Source organism: Martes martes (genome assembly GCF_963455335.1).
Source record: "Martes martes genome assembly, chromosome: 2".
NCBI lineage: Eukaryota > Metazoa > Chordata > Mammalia > Carnivora > Mustelidae > Martes > Martes martes.
Window position 1 is genome coordinate 58383946 of NC_137889.1, and position 22065 is coordinate 58406010.

Consider the following 22065-nt stretch of genomic DNA (forward strand, 5'->3'; position numbering starts at 1 on the left):
AATTGGTTCTTGAGGAATTCTGGAATTTATGAATGATAAAGAGCTACTATTCTAATAGGATCCTTTCTTCTAGTACGCTAACTAGGCATTTGGCTTCTAAATCCAGACAGAATCAGCAAACCCACATGAAGTAGGAAAGTATCAATTTATATCATAAATACTTAGTTATCATGATAAATTTGATGTCCAATTAATAGTTAGCAAATATCTCTTAATATGTAAGGGGTGGAAATATAAGTAGTTATTGCTGTTAACAAGGAACAGCACATGTCAACAATTATTAAGTGATAGTTGCTTAAATGTAGCAGGATAAATTTGGACTCAAATAGAATAAATACTTAAATATGGAATCTTTTATAAAAGCAGCTCATGACCAGCCATAGGTAGGTCTTTGAAGTTGGTAAGCGAGAAAAACAGGGCTTGAAGAGATTATGTGAATTAACACAAGTCATAAAGCAGACCAAGAACAGACAGCACAAAAAGGTAAAACATACCTAAGAAGTAATAAAATTAGAAAACGTATGTGGAGGGGCTCCTGGGTGGCTTAGTTGGTTAAGTGGTCGCTCTTGATCTCAATGCAGGTGATAATCTCAAGGTCACGAGATGGAGTCCTGTGTCAGGCTCCATGCTGAGCAGGGAGTCTGCTTGAGACTCACTCTCTCCCTCTCCCTATGCCCCTCCCCTGGCTCACACGTACATATACATGCATGTGCGCTCACCCACTCTCAAAATAAATAAATCGTGGAAAGAAACAGAGAGAAAAGAAAATGTAGGTGGAAAATATAAGGTGATCGATCATGCAAACACATAATGCCACCTACTAAACTCAGCAATTTAAATACCCTTATAACATTATCCTTTCTCTCCTTTTCTCTCTTTTATTTTTTACAGAGAGGGAGAGAGAGACTCCTAAGGAGGCTGCATGCCCAGCACAGAGGCCAGTGGTGCGGCTCCATCTCACAACCCTGAGATCATGACCTGAGCAGAAATCAAGAGTTGGGACACAAGCAATTGAGTCACTGGGATGCCCCTTTTTCTCTTTAAGATCAAATTTTGCTCAGCCAAAGCTAGCAGTTTTCAGCCTCAATACATAAACACGTATAATGCACTTCTGTAATGAATACATTTCTGAAAATGAACCTTATGTCAAGTCATCATATAGACAGTAAGGTAAACAGCATCTAACTTTTGTCCTCCATCCTTCCCTTTCCTCCAACTTAAAAAAGTAACCCATCGCAGAGCTCAGGAATCAAGAAGATGAGGTCCAAAAGGAAGCACATGGTCACGTTTACCTACCTGTGAGGACCCACGTGAAACAGCTTGAGGGGATGGTGATCAACAGATAAAGGCCAAGGAGCATTAAGATATATTAGTTTTTCAAGGGATTCATTCAATAAACACCAAGTGGTGGGACAAAAACTTAGGAAGTGCACAGAAGGAAGAAAAAAGGATAAGAAGGTAACACACTGAACTGGTTTTCTATTTACAACTTACTTTAAATTGGGGTCAATTGCAGTATTAAAAAATTATATATTTTAGGTTGTAAGTCTGTTTTAACTCATATAAGAGAAGTTACACATGCTCCCTATGAAACTGTAGGTAAAGAACTGTGGGCAGCATAGGTTGGAGGTCTGCTATCAAATCAGAGAATGCATAGCAAGACCACAACACAGTGCTGAACCAGCACACAGAAAATGCTCAAAACTTGTTAGCACTTATTATTACACAAGATTAACACAATCTCTTCCTGTTTTATTTTGTGAACATTTTATATACATACATATACATACATACATATACACACACACATATACATACATACACATACTGTGCCTTTTCAAGAAGTTCAAATTTGGTAAAAATATGCACTGAACATGGTTCAGAAGTCCTAAGTTCTAATTTCAATATTAATTAGTTGAGTGACCTAAAGTAATAAAATTCTCAGTCTTAGATTCCTTACTTTGAATTAATAAAAAGAGTACATATAGACTAAGAGGGGAAGATTCTACCTAAAGAACTGATTTGTAGCAATTAGGAAATCATTTATGCAACATGACTTTTCGGCAATTCCTTTATGTTATACATTTATAATTCTTGCTATCAATTTCTGATTTCTGGTAGCTTTGTCTTAAACAATTCTCCTTTGCAGCCATGCAGCCCCTTCTCAAACAGAAAAAAAGAGAGCCACAGCTGTAATTACCAAGTTATTAAATAAAATGATGTCCACCCCCCCCCGAAAAAAACCCCAGATACACCAACACCTAATGAAGTCTACCAGACTTTGTATAATCTTGGACCTAGAAAAGCTGGACAGGGTTTTTCCTATTAGTTATGCTTCAAAATCACAATTTTAGGAAATTATCATCTGACATACCCAAGTAATATTTTTTTTAAAGATTTTTTAATTTATTTACTTGACAGAGAGATATCACACATAGGCAGAGAGGCAGGCAGAGAGAGAGAGGAGGAAGCAGGCTTCCTGCTAAGCAGAGAGCCCAATGCAGGGCTCGATCTCAGGACCCTGAGATCATGACCTGAGCCGAAGGCAGAGGCTTAACCCACTGAGCCACCCAGGTGCCCCTCAAGTAATATTTTTTAAAGGTGAATGGGCACAGATAAAAATAAAGTGTATCAACTTTCTAAGGAATAGCCTTTGGAATTACCTGTACTGTTGCCTGAGGTCTAGCCAGAAGTAAAGCCTTTAACAGCCGGACTGGCAGAGACCCAGGCCTGAATATTAATGACACGGAATTCTCTTCTAGTCTTCCTTCTTCTCCCCTTAGTTGACCACTGGCATGATGACTGACAGGACAATAACCACCTTGGCATGACATCAGGTTCCCAAAACAGAATTCTCCTTTTCCAATTCTAATATCAAGGGCTGAGAAGGAGGGGAAAAGGCAATGGAAAATACTATCCTATCTCTATATATAGTTGTCATTTGGAACAACAAGCACATTTTGGCCTTACCACTTCCACGGAGACCTTGGAGTCTACAAGGGAGGTATGATATGCTTAAGTCACCCTCTCCACCACCACTGCCCAGGTCCAAGCTGCCCACACCCCTCACCTAGGCTCTTGCAATAATAAATAGCCTTTGAACTGTTTATTCTGCTCTTTTCTCCGTAGTCCAACACACATCATATTACTCCTCACTCAAAACCCTCTAATGGCATCCTAACATACCTAGAATAAAATCTCCAATCCCTACCATGACCTACATGGTCCTACATGTGCTGACTTCTACTCTCTCCAACCTGCTTTCAAACGCTCTCCTTGCTCACTCCACCTCAGATAACACAGGGTATTCTTGCCATGTCTCGAACATGACAAGCTCCTCGCATTTGCTATTCTCTATATATTCCTCCAGAATTTACATAGCCCATTCCCTCACTTCACTCAGGCTTCTGCTCACATATCACCTCCTCAAGGAGGCCTTCCCAGGCACATTATGTAAACTGACTGTACCCTTCAATGGAGAAGAGAATTAAAAGTTAAGAATTGGGGAACTGGCTGCCCACAAGACTCTCTGAGAAATGAGTAAGTATGCAGTGTGAAGATGAGTGGGGTTTTGAGTGAGCAAGACCACACCATTAATTACTGAAACATGTCCTCCTTCATAAGAACCCAAGTTTTCAAACTCAAAAAGGACAGATTTTGATGTTCTTATTTCCACAGAAAGCTCCAAACAAGGCCACCCTATTTATTACTATTATCCAGAATAAAAAGGAGAGTGAGGAAGATGTGTTAACTAATGAGAATGAAGTAATAACTCAAACCAAAATTTGGCATGGGCTATGTATCAAAAAGATTACTTGGAGGTTTCTGTTTTCAGGATGGCTGAAGAAGCTCCTAATAGACCCAAACCTCCTGCAGATGGTAACTATAAACTCTGGACAAAAATACCAAGAAAGCAATTACCTGAAGGCACTGGACAGTGAACAGAAGGTGGCAAATTCCAGAGAGGAGCTGAAATTTAGGAAGGAATTACCAACATGAGTAGAATCACCATTGCTTTTATCCTGACAGTAGGCCAGAGTCAGCAGCGTATAGAACAGCTAAACTCACATACAACATCCAACTCTTTTCTGGCCTGAAGAACAAGAGGGAAGAGTGGGAGTCAAAAACAGCCCTCAGAAAGAAAGGAGATTCCAGAAAAGAGAGAGCCAGATAGAGGGAGCTCCAAGTTCTATGTATAAACTACCCAGTCTCTGGCCCCCTCTAAGCCACATGTGCATGCTTGGTGCTGTCTGTAAGCAGACCAACAAAATATAAAAGGATCAAACTCACATTTGAGTTGCCGCTCAAGAGACAGAACTTGCAGTCTAAGTTCAACTGAAGAAATTGCTTGCAAAAACTAAAACATCAATACTTTTCAGAGAAACAAAACCAAACCCACAGTCTTCACAGTATAACATTCACACTGTACAAAACTATGTGACGTACCAAGAACCAGAAAAACATGACTCTCAAGAAAAAAGAAATTCAGTTAAATCCAGCAAGTGACCTATATGTTGGAATCAGGAGACAAAGATGTTAAAGTAGCTATTATAACTATGTTCAATGAAGTAAAAAGCATACTCAGAATGGAAAAAAAGAGATCTCAGCAGAGAAACAGAAACTATTATTTTAAACTTTTAATACTTTAATAGTTTTAATAGTTTTTAATAGTTTTAATAGTTTAATCTATTATTTTAAAAACATGGATAGTCTGGAATTGAAAAATATAATATTTGCAATTTAAAACTGATTGGATGAGCTTAACTGTAGAGATGACACAAAAGTCTGTGAATTTATCAATCAAGAGAAATGATCAAAACTGCAGAATAGGAAAAAAAAAGTTTAAAAAAAATGAACAGACACTGAGAACTGTGGGATACAATCAAAATGTCTAATATACATATAATGGAGCCCCCAAGGGTGAGGAAAGAATGGAACAGAAAAAAATATCTGAATAAATAATGAAGTAAAAATTTCCCAGTATATGCTGGAAAAAAAAAAATTTGACCGATTTAAGCAGCTTAGTGAATCCCAGTCAGAACACTAATCAAAGAAAACCATGCCAAGGCATATCATACTCAAACCACTGAAAACCAAATGTAAAAAAAAAAAAGTCTTGAAAGCACCCAGAGAAAAGAATATATTCCACATGGGGAAACAAAAATTTGGAAACCACTGACATACCATCAGAAACAAGGGAGACCTGAAAACAGTGAAACAGCCTTAAGATGCAATGAAAGTGGTTGTACCCGACCCAGTAAGGAGTTTTTGGAAGGACCAGCTTTCAAATCCCTTGGCATACTACCTACTTCTCTCCATTTGACTTCCATTAGATAGTCTTTGTTGTTATGCTCCCAGAGCTAAGGAACCTGATTGAACTGTTTACAAAACAGGCAAGAGACAAAGCGGTCACCCACCATCACCACATCTGTTCAGCAGCCCCACACCATTCTGACAGCTACTGCAACTAATGGCACTTCTCCCATCTCTCTGGGTGGAGTCCAATCACCTTGCCCAGGCCCTATCCTCTTTGAACTGATGAGAATTAAAGCAATCGGGGCAAGAGTATCCAAGGATGGTAGCAGTAAAGGTCACATTTACTCTAAGCCATATCTAATTCAGTTTCCTTGTTATCTAAATAATAGACAAGAATGAGGAATTTTAATATACAAATACTAGTAGGCACCCCTAAGACAATCCCTCTCTACCAAAAAACCTAGGGCTCAATAGATTTCATAGCCCACATATATTTAGCATTTATATCTAAAGCTTAGATAAGAACCTGAGCACAAGAGAAGCACAAATTGTCCATCGTTTTCTGAAATGGCATGTGGGGTTCCTGGGTTGATTCAAAAATGCTGATTTCAAATCATTTTCTCTGAAGGACTGGAATCTGAGAGATTGCCTGGGAATCACCCTACTGCTAATTTTATAAGGACCTGTTAATTATAACATAATGGATAAGGTACATCTGCATCCCAGGTAGCAAAACTACTCCACAACATCTCATTATAGTGCCATTTCTCCAGAGGGGAGAGAGCTGCCAGTCCCTCCTAGTCTCAATACCTGATAATGTTGGCTCCATGCCCAAGAGGCCAGCAATTCAACCACTGCTCCCCCCCCAAAAAACCCTGCCTCTCAAATAGAAAATGGAGTCAAAATATTTAGAGAATACAGTGTTTTCTCCAGCTTGAAACTGTTTCCTCTTTTTCAGAAGAACTAAAAAAACACCAGTACCGCTAATATGAGTAAGCTATGCAGAATGGCCTCCCATATGGAAAGTTTCTGGCATTTTCCAACTAGGCATTGTATTATTGCAATGAGCCACCCAGTAATCAAAAAGGACTACTTATTTCCCACCAGAGTTAAAAGAAAGGATTAGTTCTGGTAAGTTCTCTAACAAATTTCAGTCACTGTTAACAAGGTGGTGTCGGCTTCTCTACATCCATACCAAATTCAGAGAAAACTCAGGAAAAATGGCAAACAAAAGCTGCTTTATTATTGTATTTGAGCAGCATCCACCTTTCGCAGAACAAATGTTTTCTTTTTTTAAATTTCGGTGACACTTAAACAGTTGTAACAGAGAAAGAAAAAAGTGAAATTTATTAAGAAAGAAATCTTCCCATTCACACTTTTCTTAATATACAAGATAAATTCTGGGACCAAAAGTTTTTAGAACCCCACATAGTTTGAAGAGCCTCAGATTATAAATTCAATTAAAATTTTAAAAAAGAAAAGACTAGCAGTGGTAGAAAGAAAATTTAAAACAAAGATTTTTACAAGAGAAGGTAAATGGTAACAGCTACAACACAAAGGGAAATTATGCAGAGGACAGACAAGGCCTTTACCAGTGAAGTGAATTAAAGTTGTCCAATACACAGGGAGCATATCCATACTGCTTTCCATCTTCTTGGACATAAAGGGATAAGTAGGAATCAAACAGTTACTGGGTACCTTTCTAGATTCCTTACTTGTATTATTTTATTTTCCTCTCTAAGCCTTAAATCAAAGAAGTTAACTCATCAAAGATCACAAAACTGAGTACTTAATACCAGGTCTCTATTACTCCAAAACTCATACTGCCCTATTATACCATGCTGCTGCTCAGGAAATATTTCACATGAATCAGTTTCTTGCTGATACAATTTCAAAAACCAGTCTAGCACAAATATTCCCCTTCTAAACGGATTCTTCCTAAAAACTACACTAATTTTCTTTAGCAACCTTCTAGTAATGCAGGGCCCATGGGAACTTCTGCCTTTCCTTGCTACCTTTTTCTGAAAAATATCTGTGCCACAGGATAAATAGGGGCAGTTTGTTTGCTTATGACTTGCTCTAAGGCCTCACATTTAAGATAAATAGGTAATATTCTAGATTGCTAAATTTATGCCAAAAGGTGGATAAACAACAAAGTCCTCAGAACGAAAGCCCTATCCTACTATTATCTTTCCTGTAAAATATGGCAACCAAATCATGACAGATAAGATAAGGTAAAGAACAGAAAGAACCTGTGAGAGACCAGGACCTCCAACTCCCAAATATTTCAAACCCCAACTCCAATCTTCCAAAAAACCTCTACAATATTCTGATAAATAGTCTTCTTGCTAAGTCTGGAAGGTGATTAAAGCTGCAGCTTCTGGAATCAGACAACACTGAAGCTCAGTTTGTCCATGACTTGTCATGATTATGACCTTGGGCAAAAGAGTTAACCTCTTGAAGCCTCAGTTTCCATAGATATAAAGAGAAGAAACCATAATAATGATGTAAGTTTATAAATCCTAAATTACACTGCCTGGGTCATATGCACTTCCTAAGCATTAGCTTTGTCATCATCATTTGCATGAACATCTTTGTTATGACATGGAAGACATCAACAGGGTAACCGAAGGGCTTTTGTAAACCTTCATGGGGCCAATATTGATTTCAGTTTTGGAGAGTCTTAGGAGATTTAGGAAGTGAGTAGCAGAGATGGAACTGGCAAGGCCTGAAAGGACTGAAAAAGAAGCAAGCACAAATTCCACAGGGAAAGGAAATCTGTATAGTTTAAAAAAAAATTGTATCGACAAAGACTTACATTATATATATATTTGGAAAAGGGATTACAAGTGAAACACTAACTCATGCAGTAAAACAAACCGCTCATTTTTCTATTACCATGATAGGGACGCCAATGTCAGGCCACAGAAGGTCCTCCGACGGCAGCTTGGGTGAATTCCATACCACCACTACCTTGTTCAGATAAGGGAGTCCATTCAGTCTCTCTAGAGAGTTCATAAGCACTTCCTCCCGCTCATAGGTCAACATCACCACTGTGAACTGCTCTCGTGGAACATTGCCTCCAAGTGCTGCCTGAAACTCCTTGCCAGAACCCCCAGCTCCACCACCAATAGGCCGAAATCCAGTCCCTGAGCCCAAGAATTTGGCTTCTGAGGGCAACACGGGGTCAAAGGGTGTGTGGGGGAACAGATGGAAAGGCCCTGGAGCAGAGTTCCAGCTGCGGTAAAAATCAGTGACAGTCAATGTAAAGTTGCGGAGGTATTTGGGTGAGGCATAAGGCGGCTCCGTCTCCACTGGCCCCAGGTCCAGGTCCCCGTTGTCAGCCATGTTAGGGTCAGTTCCAGCCGCCTTGCCTGACCGATGGGGGATCTCAGCGGCTGCCTCTTCCCGGATGGGAGCAGCTGGGATCTGTATGCGAGTCCTAATCATAGCCAGCACGGTATTAAAAATACTGTCAGCGGTTGAGAAGTAAGTCTCCCAGAGAAAGCGGCCTTGCCGCCGCATAGCCAGCAGATCACTATCTGAGAGGCTTCGTAACAGAAAATGAACCTCAGTAACGCGTGGCTTGGGTACCACCAGGGCGGCCTCATTCCACTGCAGCATGTCCTGGTAAGGAAGCTGTACCTGCTCCCCCAGCACAACTGGGACAGCACCGACTTCCAGGGCTTCAAAGAGCCGTGTTGCACACCCAGATGAAATAACCAAGTGAGGGTCCCCAGGAGTGATAATGAGGGCGAAGGTGGAAAGCTTCAGCAATTCCAAGCGGTCCTCACGCTCACCACACAGTGCCCACTCGGTAGGCAGACTGGGCTTTGGCTGGTTTTTGCAGGTAAATTCTACCAGGACCTGATCTAGCCTGCTGTCCTGTACAGCCTTTAAGGTGGCAATGATTCGATCATCATAGTCAGCTGGGGGGTCACCTTCCATTTCTTCTTCAAAGGAGCGGGCCTCCTGAAGGCTGGATCTCAGTGATTCAATCTTCTCACCCTGGAAGGTGAAAAGGTATTTCCGTTTAACTGGCACCTGTGGTGGGATTTCCATGAAGTTGGGCTCTGACATGGCATGGACTAGTGGCGACACTACCAAATCAAAGCCAGGTCTGTATTGGGAAGCATAGAAAGTAGACTGAGCCACCATGGCACGGCCTGTACTGACATTATATAGTAAGTTCTGTGTATCTGACTTCCGAGACAGATTGATGATGACATGGTTGTGTCCATCTGTCCGCCAATGTGGTAGGGAATAGAGCTGCTTCTCAAGTTCGGCAGGCTGAAGCACTACTGGCTCCTGTATTTCTCCCACTAATATCACATAAAGGCAGGCAATGTCCGCATTTTCTGTAACATATACATTGGCTCGTGCTGTAGCCTGAAAAGCCTGCTTGACTAAGGGATCCAGGTAGCTGCCAAAGGCAAACTGGTCACTGTCATATACATAGACTGGAAAACCGGAGGTGAGAGGACAACGAGAATAATCAAAACAATTGTGAAGCCGGCATCCCCGTATGACCTTTGGGGGAGGAAGACCAGCATCGTCCTTCTCTGGAAGCAGCCGGATAGGCAGAGAAAGTTTGGGCTGATTCTGAGCCATCAGCTCTTTATAAGAGTGCTCAGTCTGGCTAATGACATTCTTGAGCTGAAGCAGGTCCTGCTTGGCATTCTCAATACTCTTCTTACAGGCTTCAATCTTCAGATTCAGCTTGGCAATTTCACTGTTCAGCTCTTGGCGCTTGGCTTCCAGCTGCAAAAGCTCCTCACTCACAGACTCACGAATCCGGCAAAGATCCAGCACATGCTTTACCTCGCAGAGTTCGTTACCAGCCCTTGGACCAAAAATCCGCTTGCCGGCCTCATCAGCCTCATCCAGAGTGGTGAGATAATAGTGAGCAATGAGGGGGAAGAAAACCAGAATAATGAAGAGCGTAAAACTGAGCCACGTGAGTCGGATCCGGTTGGACCACCGTAACATACAGGTTTGACCTCCATTCCCCACTCCCCCATTCCGCAACATGGTATAGCCCGTCATGAGTTCCTGTGTGGCTTTTGCCCCCTCTAGTCACGTTGGGTCACTCGCCATAACCATGAGTTTCTAGTAAACAAACTCAATCTCTTTTCACTCACACCTTTCTGTTAAGAGTTAGTGTGCTCCCTGTACAAGGCACGGAATAAAATGGAAATTTCATTTTCCTCAGCTGTAATTGAAATGGTCTCTGACCTTATTCCAGCAGATTTTAAGTTCTGATTGCTGACCAAAGGACATGTCCTTACTCTTTATTGAATGGTAAAAGGTACCACATTGTTGATGAGATGAAAAGGAGAAGGTCCCTGATGATGAAACCCAGGAAAAATAACCTGGAATCAGACAGACTTTTTCAACTGCCATAGCTCTTGTTCCTCGATTTTGCTGACCAACAAATACACATAGTTACTATTCACAGTTAAAAAGTAGCTGGTTAGAACAGAAAGAAATGCCAGCCTCTTATCGATGTCATTGCCAACAATCAGGCCTGCAAAAGAAAGAGAACCATGTCAGTCTTGAAAAGATTATGTCCAACAACCCCACCCTCCTTCATGTTTCTAGAAAATGCTTCTATCTTAAAAGGTAAAGGAACAGCTGAAACATTGGGCATGTGTCTCATAGGACATCTTAAGTTCAGTTTAGGTTGCCTTCAGTATGGATGTTTTCCTTGTGGTTAATAAGAAATGGGTAAGGATAAGTGTCCAAAAACAGCCTCAGATTTTATACAAACAAATATACATACTCCTTCCTCCTATTTAACTGGATATAGAGCAGAATTAGAGCTCTATAAAATGAAGTTCAACCACATTCATCAGAGTGCAAAGATGTCTGCAATAATTTTTATTCAAAACTGAAACAGCATCTTTAGATGGAGAAACACCACCCTAACCAGCCTTAAATACCCAGTTCTACTCCTAAGATGAGTCTCCTTTTAAATTACTTAGGAAAGGAAAAAAAAAAAAAAAAGACTCTGAGAAGCTCAATGTTTTATATTCAGAGTTGAAACAAGTTGAAGAGAATTCTTTTGATCTTTACCCAGTAGTAGGTGCATTAATCCAGAGACAAAATGTATTTCTCAGTTTGCTTCTCATTTATCTTCTGCTAGCAGACATCATGTGCTCCTTCTTAAAATATAAATAGTAACTTGGTCTTTTAGAAAGACTACTATACTTAGAAATGAGGACCATTATTTCTTCTCCTTTGGAGACAGATTTGCTATCAAACTTTATACCTCAGTTTCCTAATCTCCCAAAATGGAGAGAAGTGTACTGAGACAGAAACAATATATTGTGTTGCTATGACAAGAAAGGACAGAGGATGTTAGGATACTTTCAGCTAATAAATCTTGAAACAACATTCCCTCTCCTGTTCATTTACCAACTTTACAGCTACAAAAAGCTTTTCACTTCTTTCATCTCAAACTTAACATATGTAGAACTGAACTCCTAATATTCTGTGCCAAAGAATACTCCCAATTTCTTCCATTCATTTCCTCCAAAAAGTATTTATCATACTTTTAACATGTCTAAGACATGTTCAGTATAGCTGGAAGAAGCTAGAATGCAAAATAATCTTTGAGGGAACCTCCTTTAACCTAAGATATAAGATGTAAACGAACAGCAAGGATATTACTACAAGGTAGGATAATGTACATAGCCCATCAACAGGTCTCATTTCACAATCCTCTCTCTAGCTTCCATGTTTGGTATAAAATTATTAAAGTCTGGATACAGTCTTCTCTCTTTTAAATAAAAAAAGTTGCCAATATTAATAAAAGGCTTGAGTAAGTAGAACAAGAGATACAGACAACAGAAAACAAAACTATTGATCACAAAAAATATGTGATTAAATTTGGTGGATCAAACCTTGGATAATTAACAACTAAGCAAATATCCCAGAGAATGTTAAGTCAGTATTTCTAAAGCACTATCCTTCTAATTCAAATGTTAAAAATCTCTCTGTTTCCAAAAGAATACTCTCTGCACCCTGCACCTTACAATCGGATTATAACAAAGAAAGAAGTAGTGGAGGAAATAAAGGAATGCATAATCAAGAAATTCAGTTGATTCATTCCTTCCTTACCATGTGTTTCTGGATCCTTTCTTTTTCTAACTCATGCAGCATTTTACTTCAGTATATAGTTTCTTGAAATAGTGAACTCCAGGTCCCAGGGCTTGCTCTCCTGATAGAAAATAGAAAAGTGACATGCCATTAGAAAAACACTCAATACTGGGCAGCCTGGTGGCTCAGACAGTTAAGCTTATGCCTTCGGCACAAGTCATGATCCCAGGGTCCTGGGATTGAGCCCCGTGTTGGGCTTTCTGCTCAGCGGAGAGCCTGCTTCTCCCTCTCCCTTTGCTGGCCGCTCTGCCTACTTGTGCCCTCTCTGTCAAATAAGTAAATAAAATCAAAGAACAAACGAAAGAAAGAAAAATACTCATAAACTAAAGGTGCTATTAAACAATGTATTTACTAAAGGGGGAAGATGCTGTGGGAGTAGAAGAACCCTAGGCTTGCCTCATGGTCCCATGAACACAACTAGATAACTACCAAATCATCCCAATACCCCAGAAATCAGAAATTGACCTGAAGACTGGCAGAACAAACTCCACAACTAAAAGTAGAGAAGAACCCATACGAAGAAGGTATGAAGTGCAGAGACACGGTTTGGGAGAGAAGTGGATCCTGGCCACTGCAGTGAGCAGTGAGCCACTGTGGCGAAGAAGGGCAAGAGACAGACTAGCACCCACATGTGGAACACAAATTCCCACAGCAATGGCTTGGAAACCAAGAGGGGCCAAATTTCATGAGCACTTGCTAACAGTGGAGCTTAAAGTCTGGAGTTTTAAAAGTCTGCAGGCTTGGCTCAGGGAGAGCCTAGTGGGCACTGGGACTGTTCTTGGAGAGAAGGCAGGGTGAAGAGCCCGTGGAAACAACAATCTGAAGAGCACCTGGGGCACACAGTGAGGAGATTATTTGTTCATCTAAATGGCAGTGTTTGCAGAGAGACCTCCCCAGGAATGAAGGAACTGGCCTGCACCACCACCTCCGGCCCCTGCCACTCAGCATAAGCACCAGGTCACCTGCGGAACCAGCACACCCCTCACTGCTTTACTCGCTTATAGCAAGTCCCACCACACCCACTGAGCTAGTAGAACTGGCGCTCCCTTCAGGCTTGCCTCAATCCCAGCACAGTGAGCTCCCTATCTGGCACAACCTCCTGCCCACACCACATCTCCCGACCCGGGAGTTTTGCAGGGCCTCGGTTCAGGCAACAGTGGCAACAGGTCTTATTTCACAAGCAGATGAGAGCACATTTAGTAAAAACTCGTCACATTCAGGCCAGGGACCAAACATTGCTCACAACAAGCAACATTGCAGATGACTGGCCTAAAGGATAAAGTAACCACAACACAACAGGAGAGAGCAGGCAGCACACAATGGAGACAGTCCCTGAAGTGCCAGACCCTGGGGAACAGGGAACACTGCACTGTAGGGCAGCACTAGACCAATTTCTTCATAAGGCCATTACCGTCAAGAACAGAAGACTTAACTATCTTCCTAACACAGAGAAATAGGCACAGGGACCTAGAAAAAATGAGATGACCGAGGTATGTGTCCTAGAGGAGAGAACAGGACAAGGCCACAGCCAGATATAAGAGATATAAGTGAAACAGCTATAAGTAAGATGCCTGATAGAGAATTTAAAGTAACGATCATAAAAATAGTCACTGAACTTGAGAAAAGAGTGGAAAGCATCACCAGGAGGATTAACACAGAGATAAGGAATACCACAGCAGAGGTAAAGGGCTCAATAAAAGAAACAAGAAACACCCTTGATGGAATGAACAGCAGGCTGCAAGAAGCAAAGGAACAAATGAATGACAGAGAAGGCAGAATAATGGAAAGTAATCAAGCTGAACAAAAGAGAGAAAAAAGAACTATGAAAATGCAAACAGACTTAGGGAACTTAGTGACTCCATCAAACAAAATCACACTTGTATCACAGGGGTCCCAAAAGAAGAGACAGAAAAGGGGACAGAAAAATTTATTTGAATGAATAAGAACTGAAAACTTTCCTCATCTGGAGAAGCAAAGATATCCAGATCCAGTAAGTACAGAGAACCCCCAACAAAGTCAAGAGAATCCACACCAAGAGATACTATAATTAAAAATGCAAAATGTAGTGATAAAGAAAAAAATTTTAAAGCAGCAAGACAAAAGAAAACAGAAACAGAAGGGAAACCCCATAAAGCTGTCATTGGATTTTTCAGAACTTTGAAAGCCAGATGGAGTGGCATGATATATTCTAAGTACTAAATGGGAAAAACCTCCAGCCAAGAATACTCTATCCAGCCATGAATACTCTAAACAGCAAGGCTATCATCCAGAATACAAGGGGAGATAAAGAGTTTCTCAGAGAAACAAAAATTAAAGGAGTTCACGACCACTAAACCAGCCCTGCTAGAAATATTAAAGAGGATTCCTTGAGAAGAAAGGAAAGACCAAAAATGACAGTATGATTGTAGGAAACATAAAAGCGGTACAAAAATGAGTATTTCTGTAAAAATTCAATTAAGGAACTCACAAAATAAAAGGATTCAGAGTATACACCATACACCTAAAATGTGGGGAGGAGAGGAGTAAAGAATGGTTCCAATTTAAATGATCATCAACTTAATATAGACTGACATATGCAAAAGATGTTATCAATAAACCTAATGGAAAGGATGCCTGGGTGGCTCAGTTGCTTAAGCTTCTGCCTTCAGCTCAGGTCATGATCCCAGTGTCCTGAGATCAAGTCCCACATTGGACTCCCTGCTCAGCAGAGAGTCTGCTTCTCCCTCTGCCTGCCACTCCTCCTGTTTGTGCTCTAACAAATCAATAAATAAAAATCTTTTTTTAAGTATAAATAAATAAACCTAATGGTAACCACAAATCAAAAACTACTAACAGATACGCAAAGAATAGAGAAAGGAATCCAAATATAACACTAAGGTAAACTAGTGAGCCATGAAAGAAAAAGAAAAAGCTCAGAGAAAAACTTCAGAAACAATCACAAAACAAGGACTAAAACAGTAATAAATGCACATCTGTCAATAATTACTTTAAAAAAAAAAAGATTTATTTTAGAGAGAGAGGGAGAGAGTGTGCAAGTGTAGACACAAGAGTGCAGGGGTAGGGGCAGAGGGGAATGAGAAAAATCCTCAAGCCAGCTCCTCACTGTGCACTGAGCCCAATGTGGGGCTGACATCATGACCTGAGCTGGAAATCAAGAGTTGAACGCTTAGACAACTGAGCCCCCAGGTGTCCCTATCAATAATTACTTTGACTATAAGTGGACTAAATGCTCCAATCAAAAGACATACAGTGACTGAGTAAAAAAACAAGACCCACCTATATGCTGCTTACAGGAGACTCAATTTAAGACCTAAAAACACCTGCAGACTGAAAGTGAAGGAATGGAGAAACATTTATCATGGAAATGATATCAAAAGAAAGCTGGAGTAGCAATACCCACATCAGACAAAACAGATTTTAAAACAAAGACTATAACAACAGACAAAAAAGGGCACTAACCACGGTCGCCAAACTGTGGAAAGAACCAAGATGCCCTTCAACGGACGAATGGATAAGGAAGATGTGGTCCATATACACTATGGAGTATTATGCCTCCATCAGAAAGGATGAATACCCAACTTTTTTATCAACATGGACAGGACTCGAAGAGATTATGCTGAGTGAAATAAGTCAAACAGAGTGAGTCAATTATCATATGGTTTCACTTATTTGTGGAGCATAACAAATAACAAGGACAACTCCCTTCTCCTCTCCTTCTACATGAGAGGAGAAGGGAGTTGAGGGAAATTGGAAGGGGAGATGAACCATGAGAGACTATGGACTATGAAAAATAATCTGAGGGTCTTGAAGGGGCGGGAGGTGGGAGGTCGGGGGAGCCGGGTGATGGGTATTATAGACAGCACGTACTGCTTGAGCACTGGGTGTGGAGCATAAACAATGAATTCTGTTACACTGAAAAAAAATAAAAAAAAAAAAAGTTTTCATCCAAAAAAAAAAAGGGGGGGGGCACTATATAATAATAAAGGGGACAATCCAAGAAGATACAACAATTGTAAATATTTATCCACCCAATATGAGAGTACCCAAATGTATAAACAGTTAATAACAAACAAAAAACCTAATCAATACTAATGTAATAATAGTAGGGAAATTTACTTACTTGCTTATTTATTTACTTATTTATTTTTCAGCAAGCTCTACACCCAACATGGGGCTTGAACACACAACCCTGAGATCAAGAGTCACATGTTCTACCAACTGAGCCAGCCAGTGCCCCAATAATAGTAGAGGACTTTAACACCTCACTTACATCAACTGACAGATCATCCAATCAGAAAATCAACAAGGAAAAATGGCTTTGAATGACACCAGATCAAGGGGATTTAACAGATATATTTAGAACATTACACCCTAAAAAATAGAATACACATTCTTTTCAAGTGTACATGGAACATTCTCCAGAACAGATCATATATGAGGCCAAAAAACAAGTCTCAACAAACTGAAAAGGACTGAAATCATACCATGCATCTTTTCTGACCACAACACTACACAACTAGAAATCAACCACAACAAAAATCTGGAAAGACCACAAATACATGGAAGTTAAGTAACATGTTACTAAACAATGAAAGGGTCAACCAAGAACACAAAGGAGAAATCAAAAAGTACATGGGAACAAATGAAAATGAAAAAACATGGGGTCCAAAACCTCTGGAATGCAGCAAAAGCAAAAAGGGAGGGAAGTTTACAACAATATAGACCTGCCTCATGAAGAAAAATCTCAACCTAAACTTACATCTAAAGGAGCTAAAAAAAGAACAAACAAAACCCAAACCCAGCAGATGGAAGGAAATAATTAAGATCAGAGTAGTAATAAATGATACAGAAACAAACAAACAAACCCCGCCCCCTGCCCAGTAAAACAGATACATAAGCCAGCAACTGGTTCTTTGAAAGGATCAACAAAATTCATAAACCTCTGCCCAGACTCCTCAAAAAACAAAGAGGGAAACAAACAAACAAACAAACAAACAAAAAACCAAAGAGGGGGTGCCTGTATAGCTCATCTGGTTAAGCATCTGGTTCTTGATTTCAACTCAGATCATGATCGCAGTGTTGTGAGCTCGAGCCCCGCATCAGGCTCTGTGCTCAGTGTAGAATCTGCTCCAAAATTCTCTCTCTCCCTCTCCCTTTGCCCCTCCCCTTACTCTCTCTCTAAAATAAATTACTAAAAAAAAAAAAAAAAAGAAGAAGAAGAAAGGATTCAGATAAAATTACAAATGAAAGAGGAGAAAAAACCAACATCACAGAAATGCAAACAATTTTAAAAGAATATTATGAAATACTAATACCAACGAATTGGACAGCCTAGAGGAAATGGATATATTCCTAGAACATACAGCCTACCAAAACTCAATAGGAAGAAACAGAAAATTTGAATAGATAATTACCAGCAAGGAGATTGAATCAGTAATCAAAAATAAATAAATAAACTCCCAAAGAATGAAAGTCCCTGACCAGACAGCTTCACAGGCAAATTCTACCAAAGATTTAAAGAAGAGTTAATACTGATTCTTCTCAAACTATTCCAAAAAGTAGAAGAGGAAAGAAAACCTCCAAATTCATTGTATGAGGCCAGCATTACCCTGATACCAAAACCAGATAAAGATACCAAAAAAAAAAAAAAAAAAGAGAGAGAGAGAGAGAGAGAAAGAGAGAGAGAGAGAACTACAGGCCATTATCTTTGATGAACATCAGTGCAAAAATCCTCACAAAATATTCGTAAACAGAATCCAACAATACATTAAAAAAATCATTCACCACAATCAAGTAGGATTTAATCCTGGTATGCAATGGTGGTTCAATATCCACAAATCAATCAATATCATACATCACAACAATAAGAGAAAACACAAAAACCACATGATCAACTCAAAAGATGCAGAAAAAAATCTGACAAAGTACAGCATCTATTAATGATAAAAGTCCTCAACAAAGTAGGTTTAGAGGGAACATACCTCACATATGAAAAATTCACAGTGCACATCATAGTCAATGGCAAAAAACCGAGAGCTTTTCCTCTAAGGTCAGGAATAAGACAAGGATGTCCACTCTTATCAACAGAGTACTGGAAGTTCTAGCCACAGCAATCAGACAAAAAATAAAAGGTATCCAAATTGGTAAGGAAGAAGTAGAACTTTCACTATTTGCAGATGACATGTTACTCTACACAGAAAACCCTAAAGACTATACCAAAAAACTACAAGAACAGATAAATGAATTCAGTAAAGCTGCAAGATACAAAAGAAATGTAGAGAAATCTGTTGCATTTCTACACACCAATAATGAAGCAGCAGAAAGACAAATTAAGAAACAATCTCATTTATCACTGCATCAAAAATAATAAGATACCTAGGAATAAAGCTAATCAAAGAGGTGAAAGACCTGTACTCTGAAAACTATAAAACACTGATGAAAGAAACAAAAATAACATAAAGGAATGCAAAGATATTCCATGCTCATGGAATGGAAGAACAAATATTATTAAAATGTTTATACTACCCAACACAATCTACACATTTAATGCAATCTCTACCAAAATACCACAAGTATTTTTCACGAACTAGATAAAAAGAAAAAATCCTAAAATTTATGTGGAACCATAAAAGACCCTGAATTGCCAAAGCAATTTTGAGGGAAAAAAAAAAAACAAAGCTGGAGGTATCACAATTTCGGACTTCAACTTATATTACAAAGCTGTAACAATAAAAACAGTATGGAACTGGCACAAAAACAAGACACACAGATCAATGGAACAGAGCAGAAAAACCCAGAAATGAACCCACAACTGTATGGTCAATTAATCTTCAACAAAGCAGGAAAGAATATCCAATGGGAAGAAGACAAACTCTTGAACAAATGTTGTTGGGAAAACTGGACAGCAACACGCAAAAGAATGAAACCGGACCACTTATTTACACCATCCACAAAAATAAACTCAAAATTGATTAAAGACCCAATCCAAATGTGAGATCTTGAAACCATAAAAATCTTAGAAGAGAGTACAGGCAGTAAGGTCTCTGACCGTCAACTGTTGCAACATTTTTCTAGATATTTATCCTGAGACAAGGGAAACAAAAGCAAAAATAAACTACTGGGACTTTATCAAAATAAAACGCTTCTGCACAGCCAAGAGAAACAATCAACAAAACTAAAAGGCAACCTATGGAATAGGAGATGTTATCTGCAAATGACATATATGATACAGGGTTAGTATCCAAAATATATAAAAAACTTAAACAAATCAACACCCCAAAACAGATAATCCAATTAAAAATGGGCAGAAGAAATGAACAGACATTTTTCCAAAGAAGACTTACAGATAGCTAACAAACACATGAAAAGATGCTCAACATCACTCATCATCAAGGGAATGCAAATTGAAACTATAATATCACCTTATACCAGTCAGAATGGTAACAATCAAAAACACAAGAAACAACAAATGTTGACTAGGAGGTGGAGAAAAAGGAAGTCTTGCATGGTTGGTGGGAATACAAACTGGTCCAGCCACTGTAGAAAACAGTATTGAGGTTCCTCAGAAAGTTAAAAATAGAACTATCCTACAATCCATTAATTATGCTATCAGGTATTAACCAAAAAAAATACAAAAATTCTGATTCAAAGGGATACATGAAGCCATATGTTTATAGCAGCATTATTTACAACAGCCTAATTATGGAAGCAGCCCAAGTGCCCATCAATAGATGAATGGATAAAGAAGATGTGGTGTGTGTATATATCTATATAATGGAATATTATTTGGCCATAAAAAAGAATGAAATTTTGCCATTTGCAATGACAGGGATAGAGCTAAAGAGCATAATACTAGGTGAAATAAGCCAGTCAGAGAAAGACAAATACCATATACCATATGAGATTTCACTCAGATGTGGAATTTAAGAAACAAAACAATCAAAGGAAAAAGAAAGAGATAAGCCAAGAAACAGACCCTTAACTATTGAGAACAAACTGATGGTTATCAGTGGGGAGATGGCTGGTGGGGGTGGGTGAAATAAGTGATGGGGATTAAGGAGTACATTCTTTGTGATGAACACTGGGTGATGTATGGAATTGGTGAAACACTATTATATACCAAAAACTAATATAACACTTTATGCTAATGATACTGGAATTAAAATAAAATAAAATAAAATAAAATAAAAAATAAAATGAATGTATTTACTGACAACTATGAAAAGCCTTCCCTTATGTATATTAGGTGACCACAGAATTTAATATTCAAACAGAGACACTCTTAAGTGAAAAGGGGTGATATTTGATAATTTATACTGGAACAAGCATATAAATTGACATTTGAAGACAAACCATCCACATATACAGTTACCTGTTTATGTGCTCAAAGAGGGAATAAACTAAAACACTGAATTGTTTAAAAAAAAAAATCCCTACCTATTAGAAGTATATACTGAGTTTTTTTTTTTAAGATTTTTATTTATTTATCTGACAGGCACACCAACAGAGGAAACATAAGCAGGGGGAGCAGCTGAAGGAGAGGGAGAAGCAGGCTCCCCGCTGAGCAGGGAGCCCGATGTAAGGCTCTACCCCAGGACCCTGGGGATCATGACCTGAGCAGAAGGCAGATGCTTAACAACAGAGCCACCCCAGGCGCCCCTATACGGAGATTTTTACAGAGAAAACAATTTATCCAGAATTTGCTTAAAAATAAACAGGATGAGTGAGGGTGGTAAAGTGTGTTTGGAGGTACAGATGAAACAAGATTAACCACGAGCTAACTATTGTTGACACTGCATGATGAGGATATATGGAAGTTTATTATACTGTAGTCTGTATTTACATATGTTTGAAATTTCTCATATTTAAAACTCTAAAATATATTACGCAGAGTCTAAACAAAAAATTTTTTAAAGTCATTTGCTGACTGACTATACTAAATCTGATATTGTTAGTGCTACCAACTTACATGAACACACGTGGAAACAGAAACAAATGGGAATCAATAATTCAAAGAATTTTCCCATCAAGTTCCATCCCTTTTATCAGAATAAAGCAAAACTATTGCCAGTGTCCAAGAGCATGAACTTTCTTTCCTAAACAGACAATTAAATTATTTCAAGCACAAAAGAAAAAGAAAAGCCTCAGAATCTCTTCTGTAAAAAGAAAAAAAAATGAATCTCTTCTTTCATTCTCTGTAAAATGACAATGAAGTTCTTAGGATATAGAAATAAATGTCACTGAAACACTGATAAGAAACAATCTCCAGAGATTTTCTTTACTCCAAATACTATATAACCTGCCTTATTCTCTGTCATCTGCCCAGCAGTGAACATCTAGCTTGTCAGCCTGCCCCTACAAAGCATTCTATACATAGCAACCAGAATCATCATCTTAAAACATGAATTAGAATTTTGGTGGTTCAAGAGCGCAGTGTAAGAAGACACTGAACTCACCTCCTACCAAGGTCACACTGAATTTATACCTACATATAAAGCAATTTCTCCTGAAGAAGAACTGAGGGCTCATTGAAAAGATTCTGCACCAAAAAAAAAAAAAAAAAGAGGGAACACATTTAGAAAAATGTAGGAGGGACAGAAACACTGTAACAACAGGAATCCCACCCCAAAACACCATCCTGCAGTGGGG

At 39.1% G+C, this 22065-nt stretch overlaps 1 protein-coding gene across 1 annotated transcript in view; it reads right to left on the bottom strand.

Moving 5' to 3' along the window:
• Window positions 1-22065, bottom strand: part of EXTL3 (exostosin like glycosyltransferase 3) — an 81795-nt gene that overhangs the window by 25205 nt on the left and 34525 nt on the right. Inside the window, exons 2-3 of the mRNA XM_080796724.1 lie at window positions 12379-12478; window positions 8155-10783 (exon numbers count right to left, since the gene is read on the bottom strand). Of these exons, the coding sequence (XP_080652850.1) occupies window positions 8155-10302 (2148 nt within the window). The 5' untranslated portion in view covers window positions 10303-10783; window positions 12379-12478. The remainder of the gene's footprint in view (window positions 1-8154; window positions 10784-12378; window positions 12479-22065) is intronic.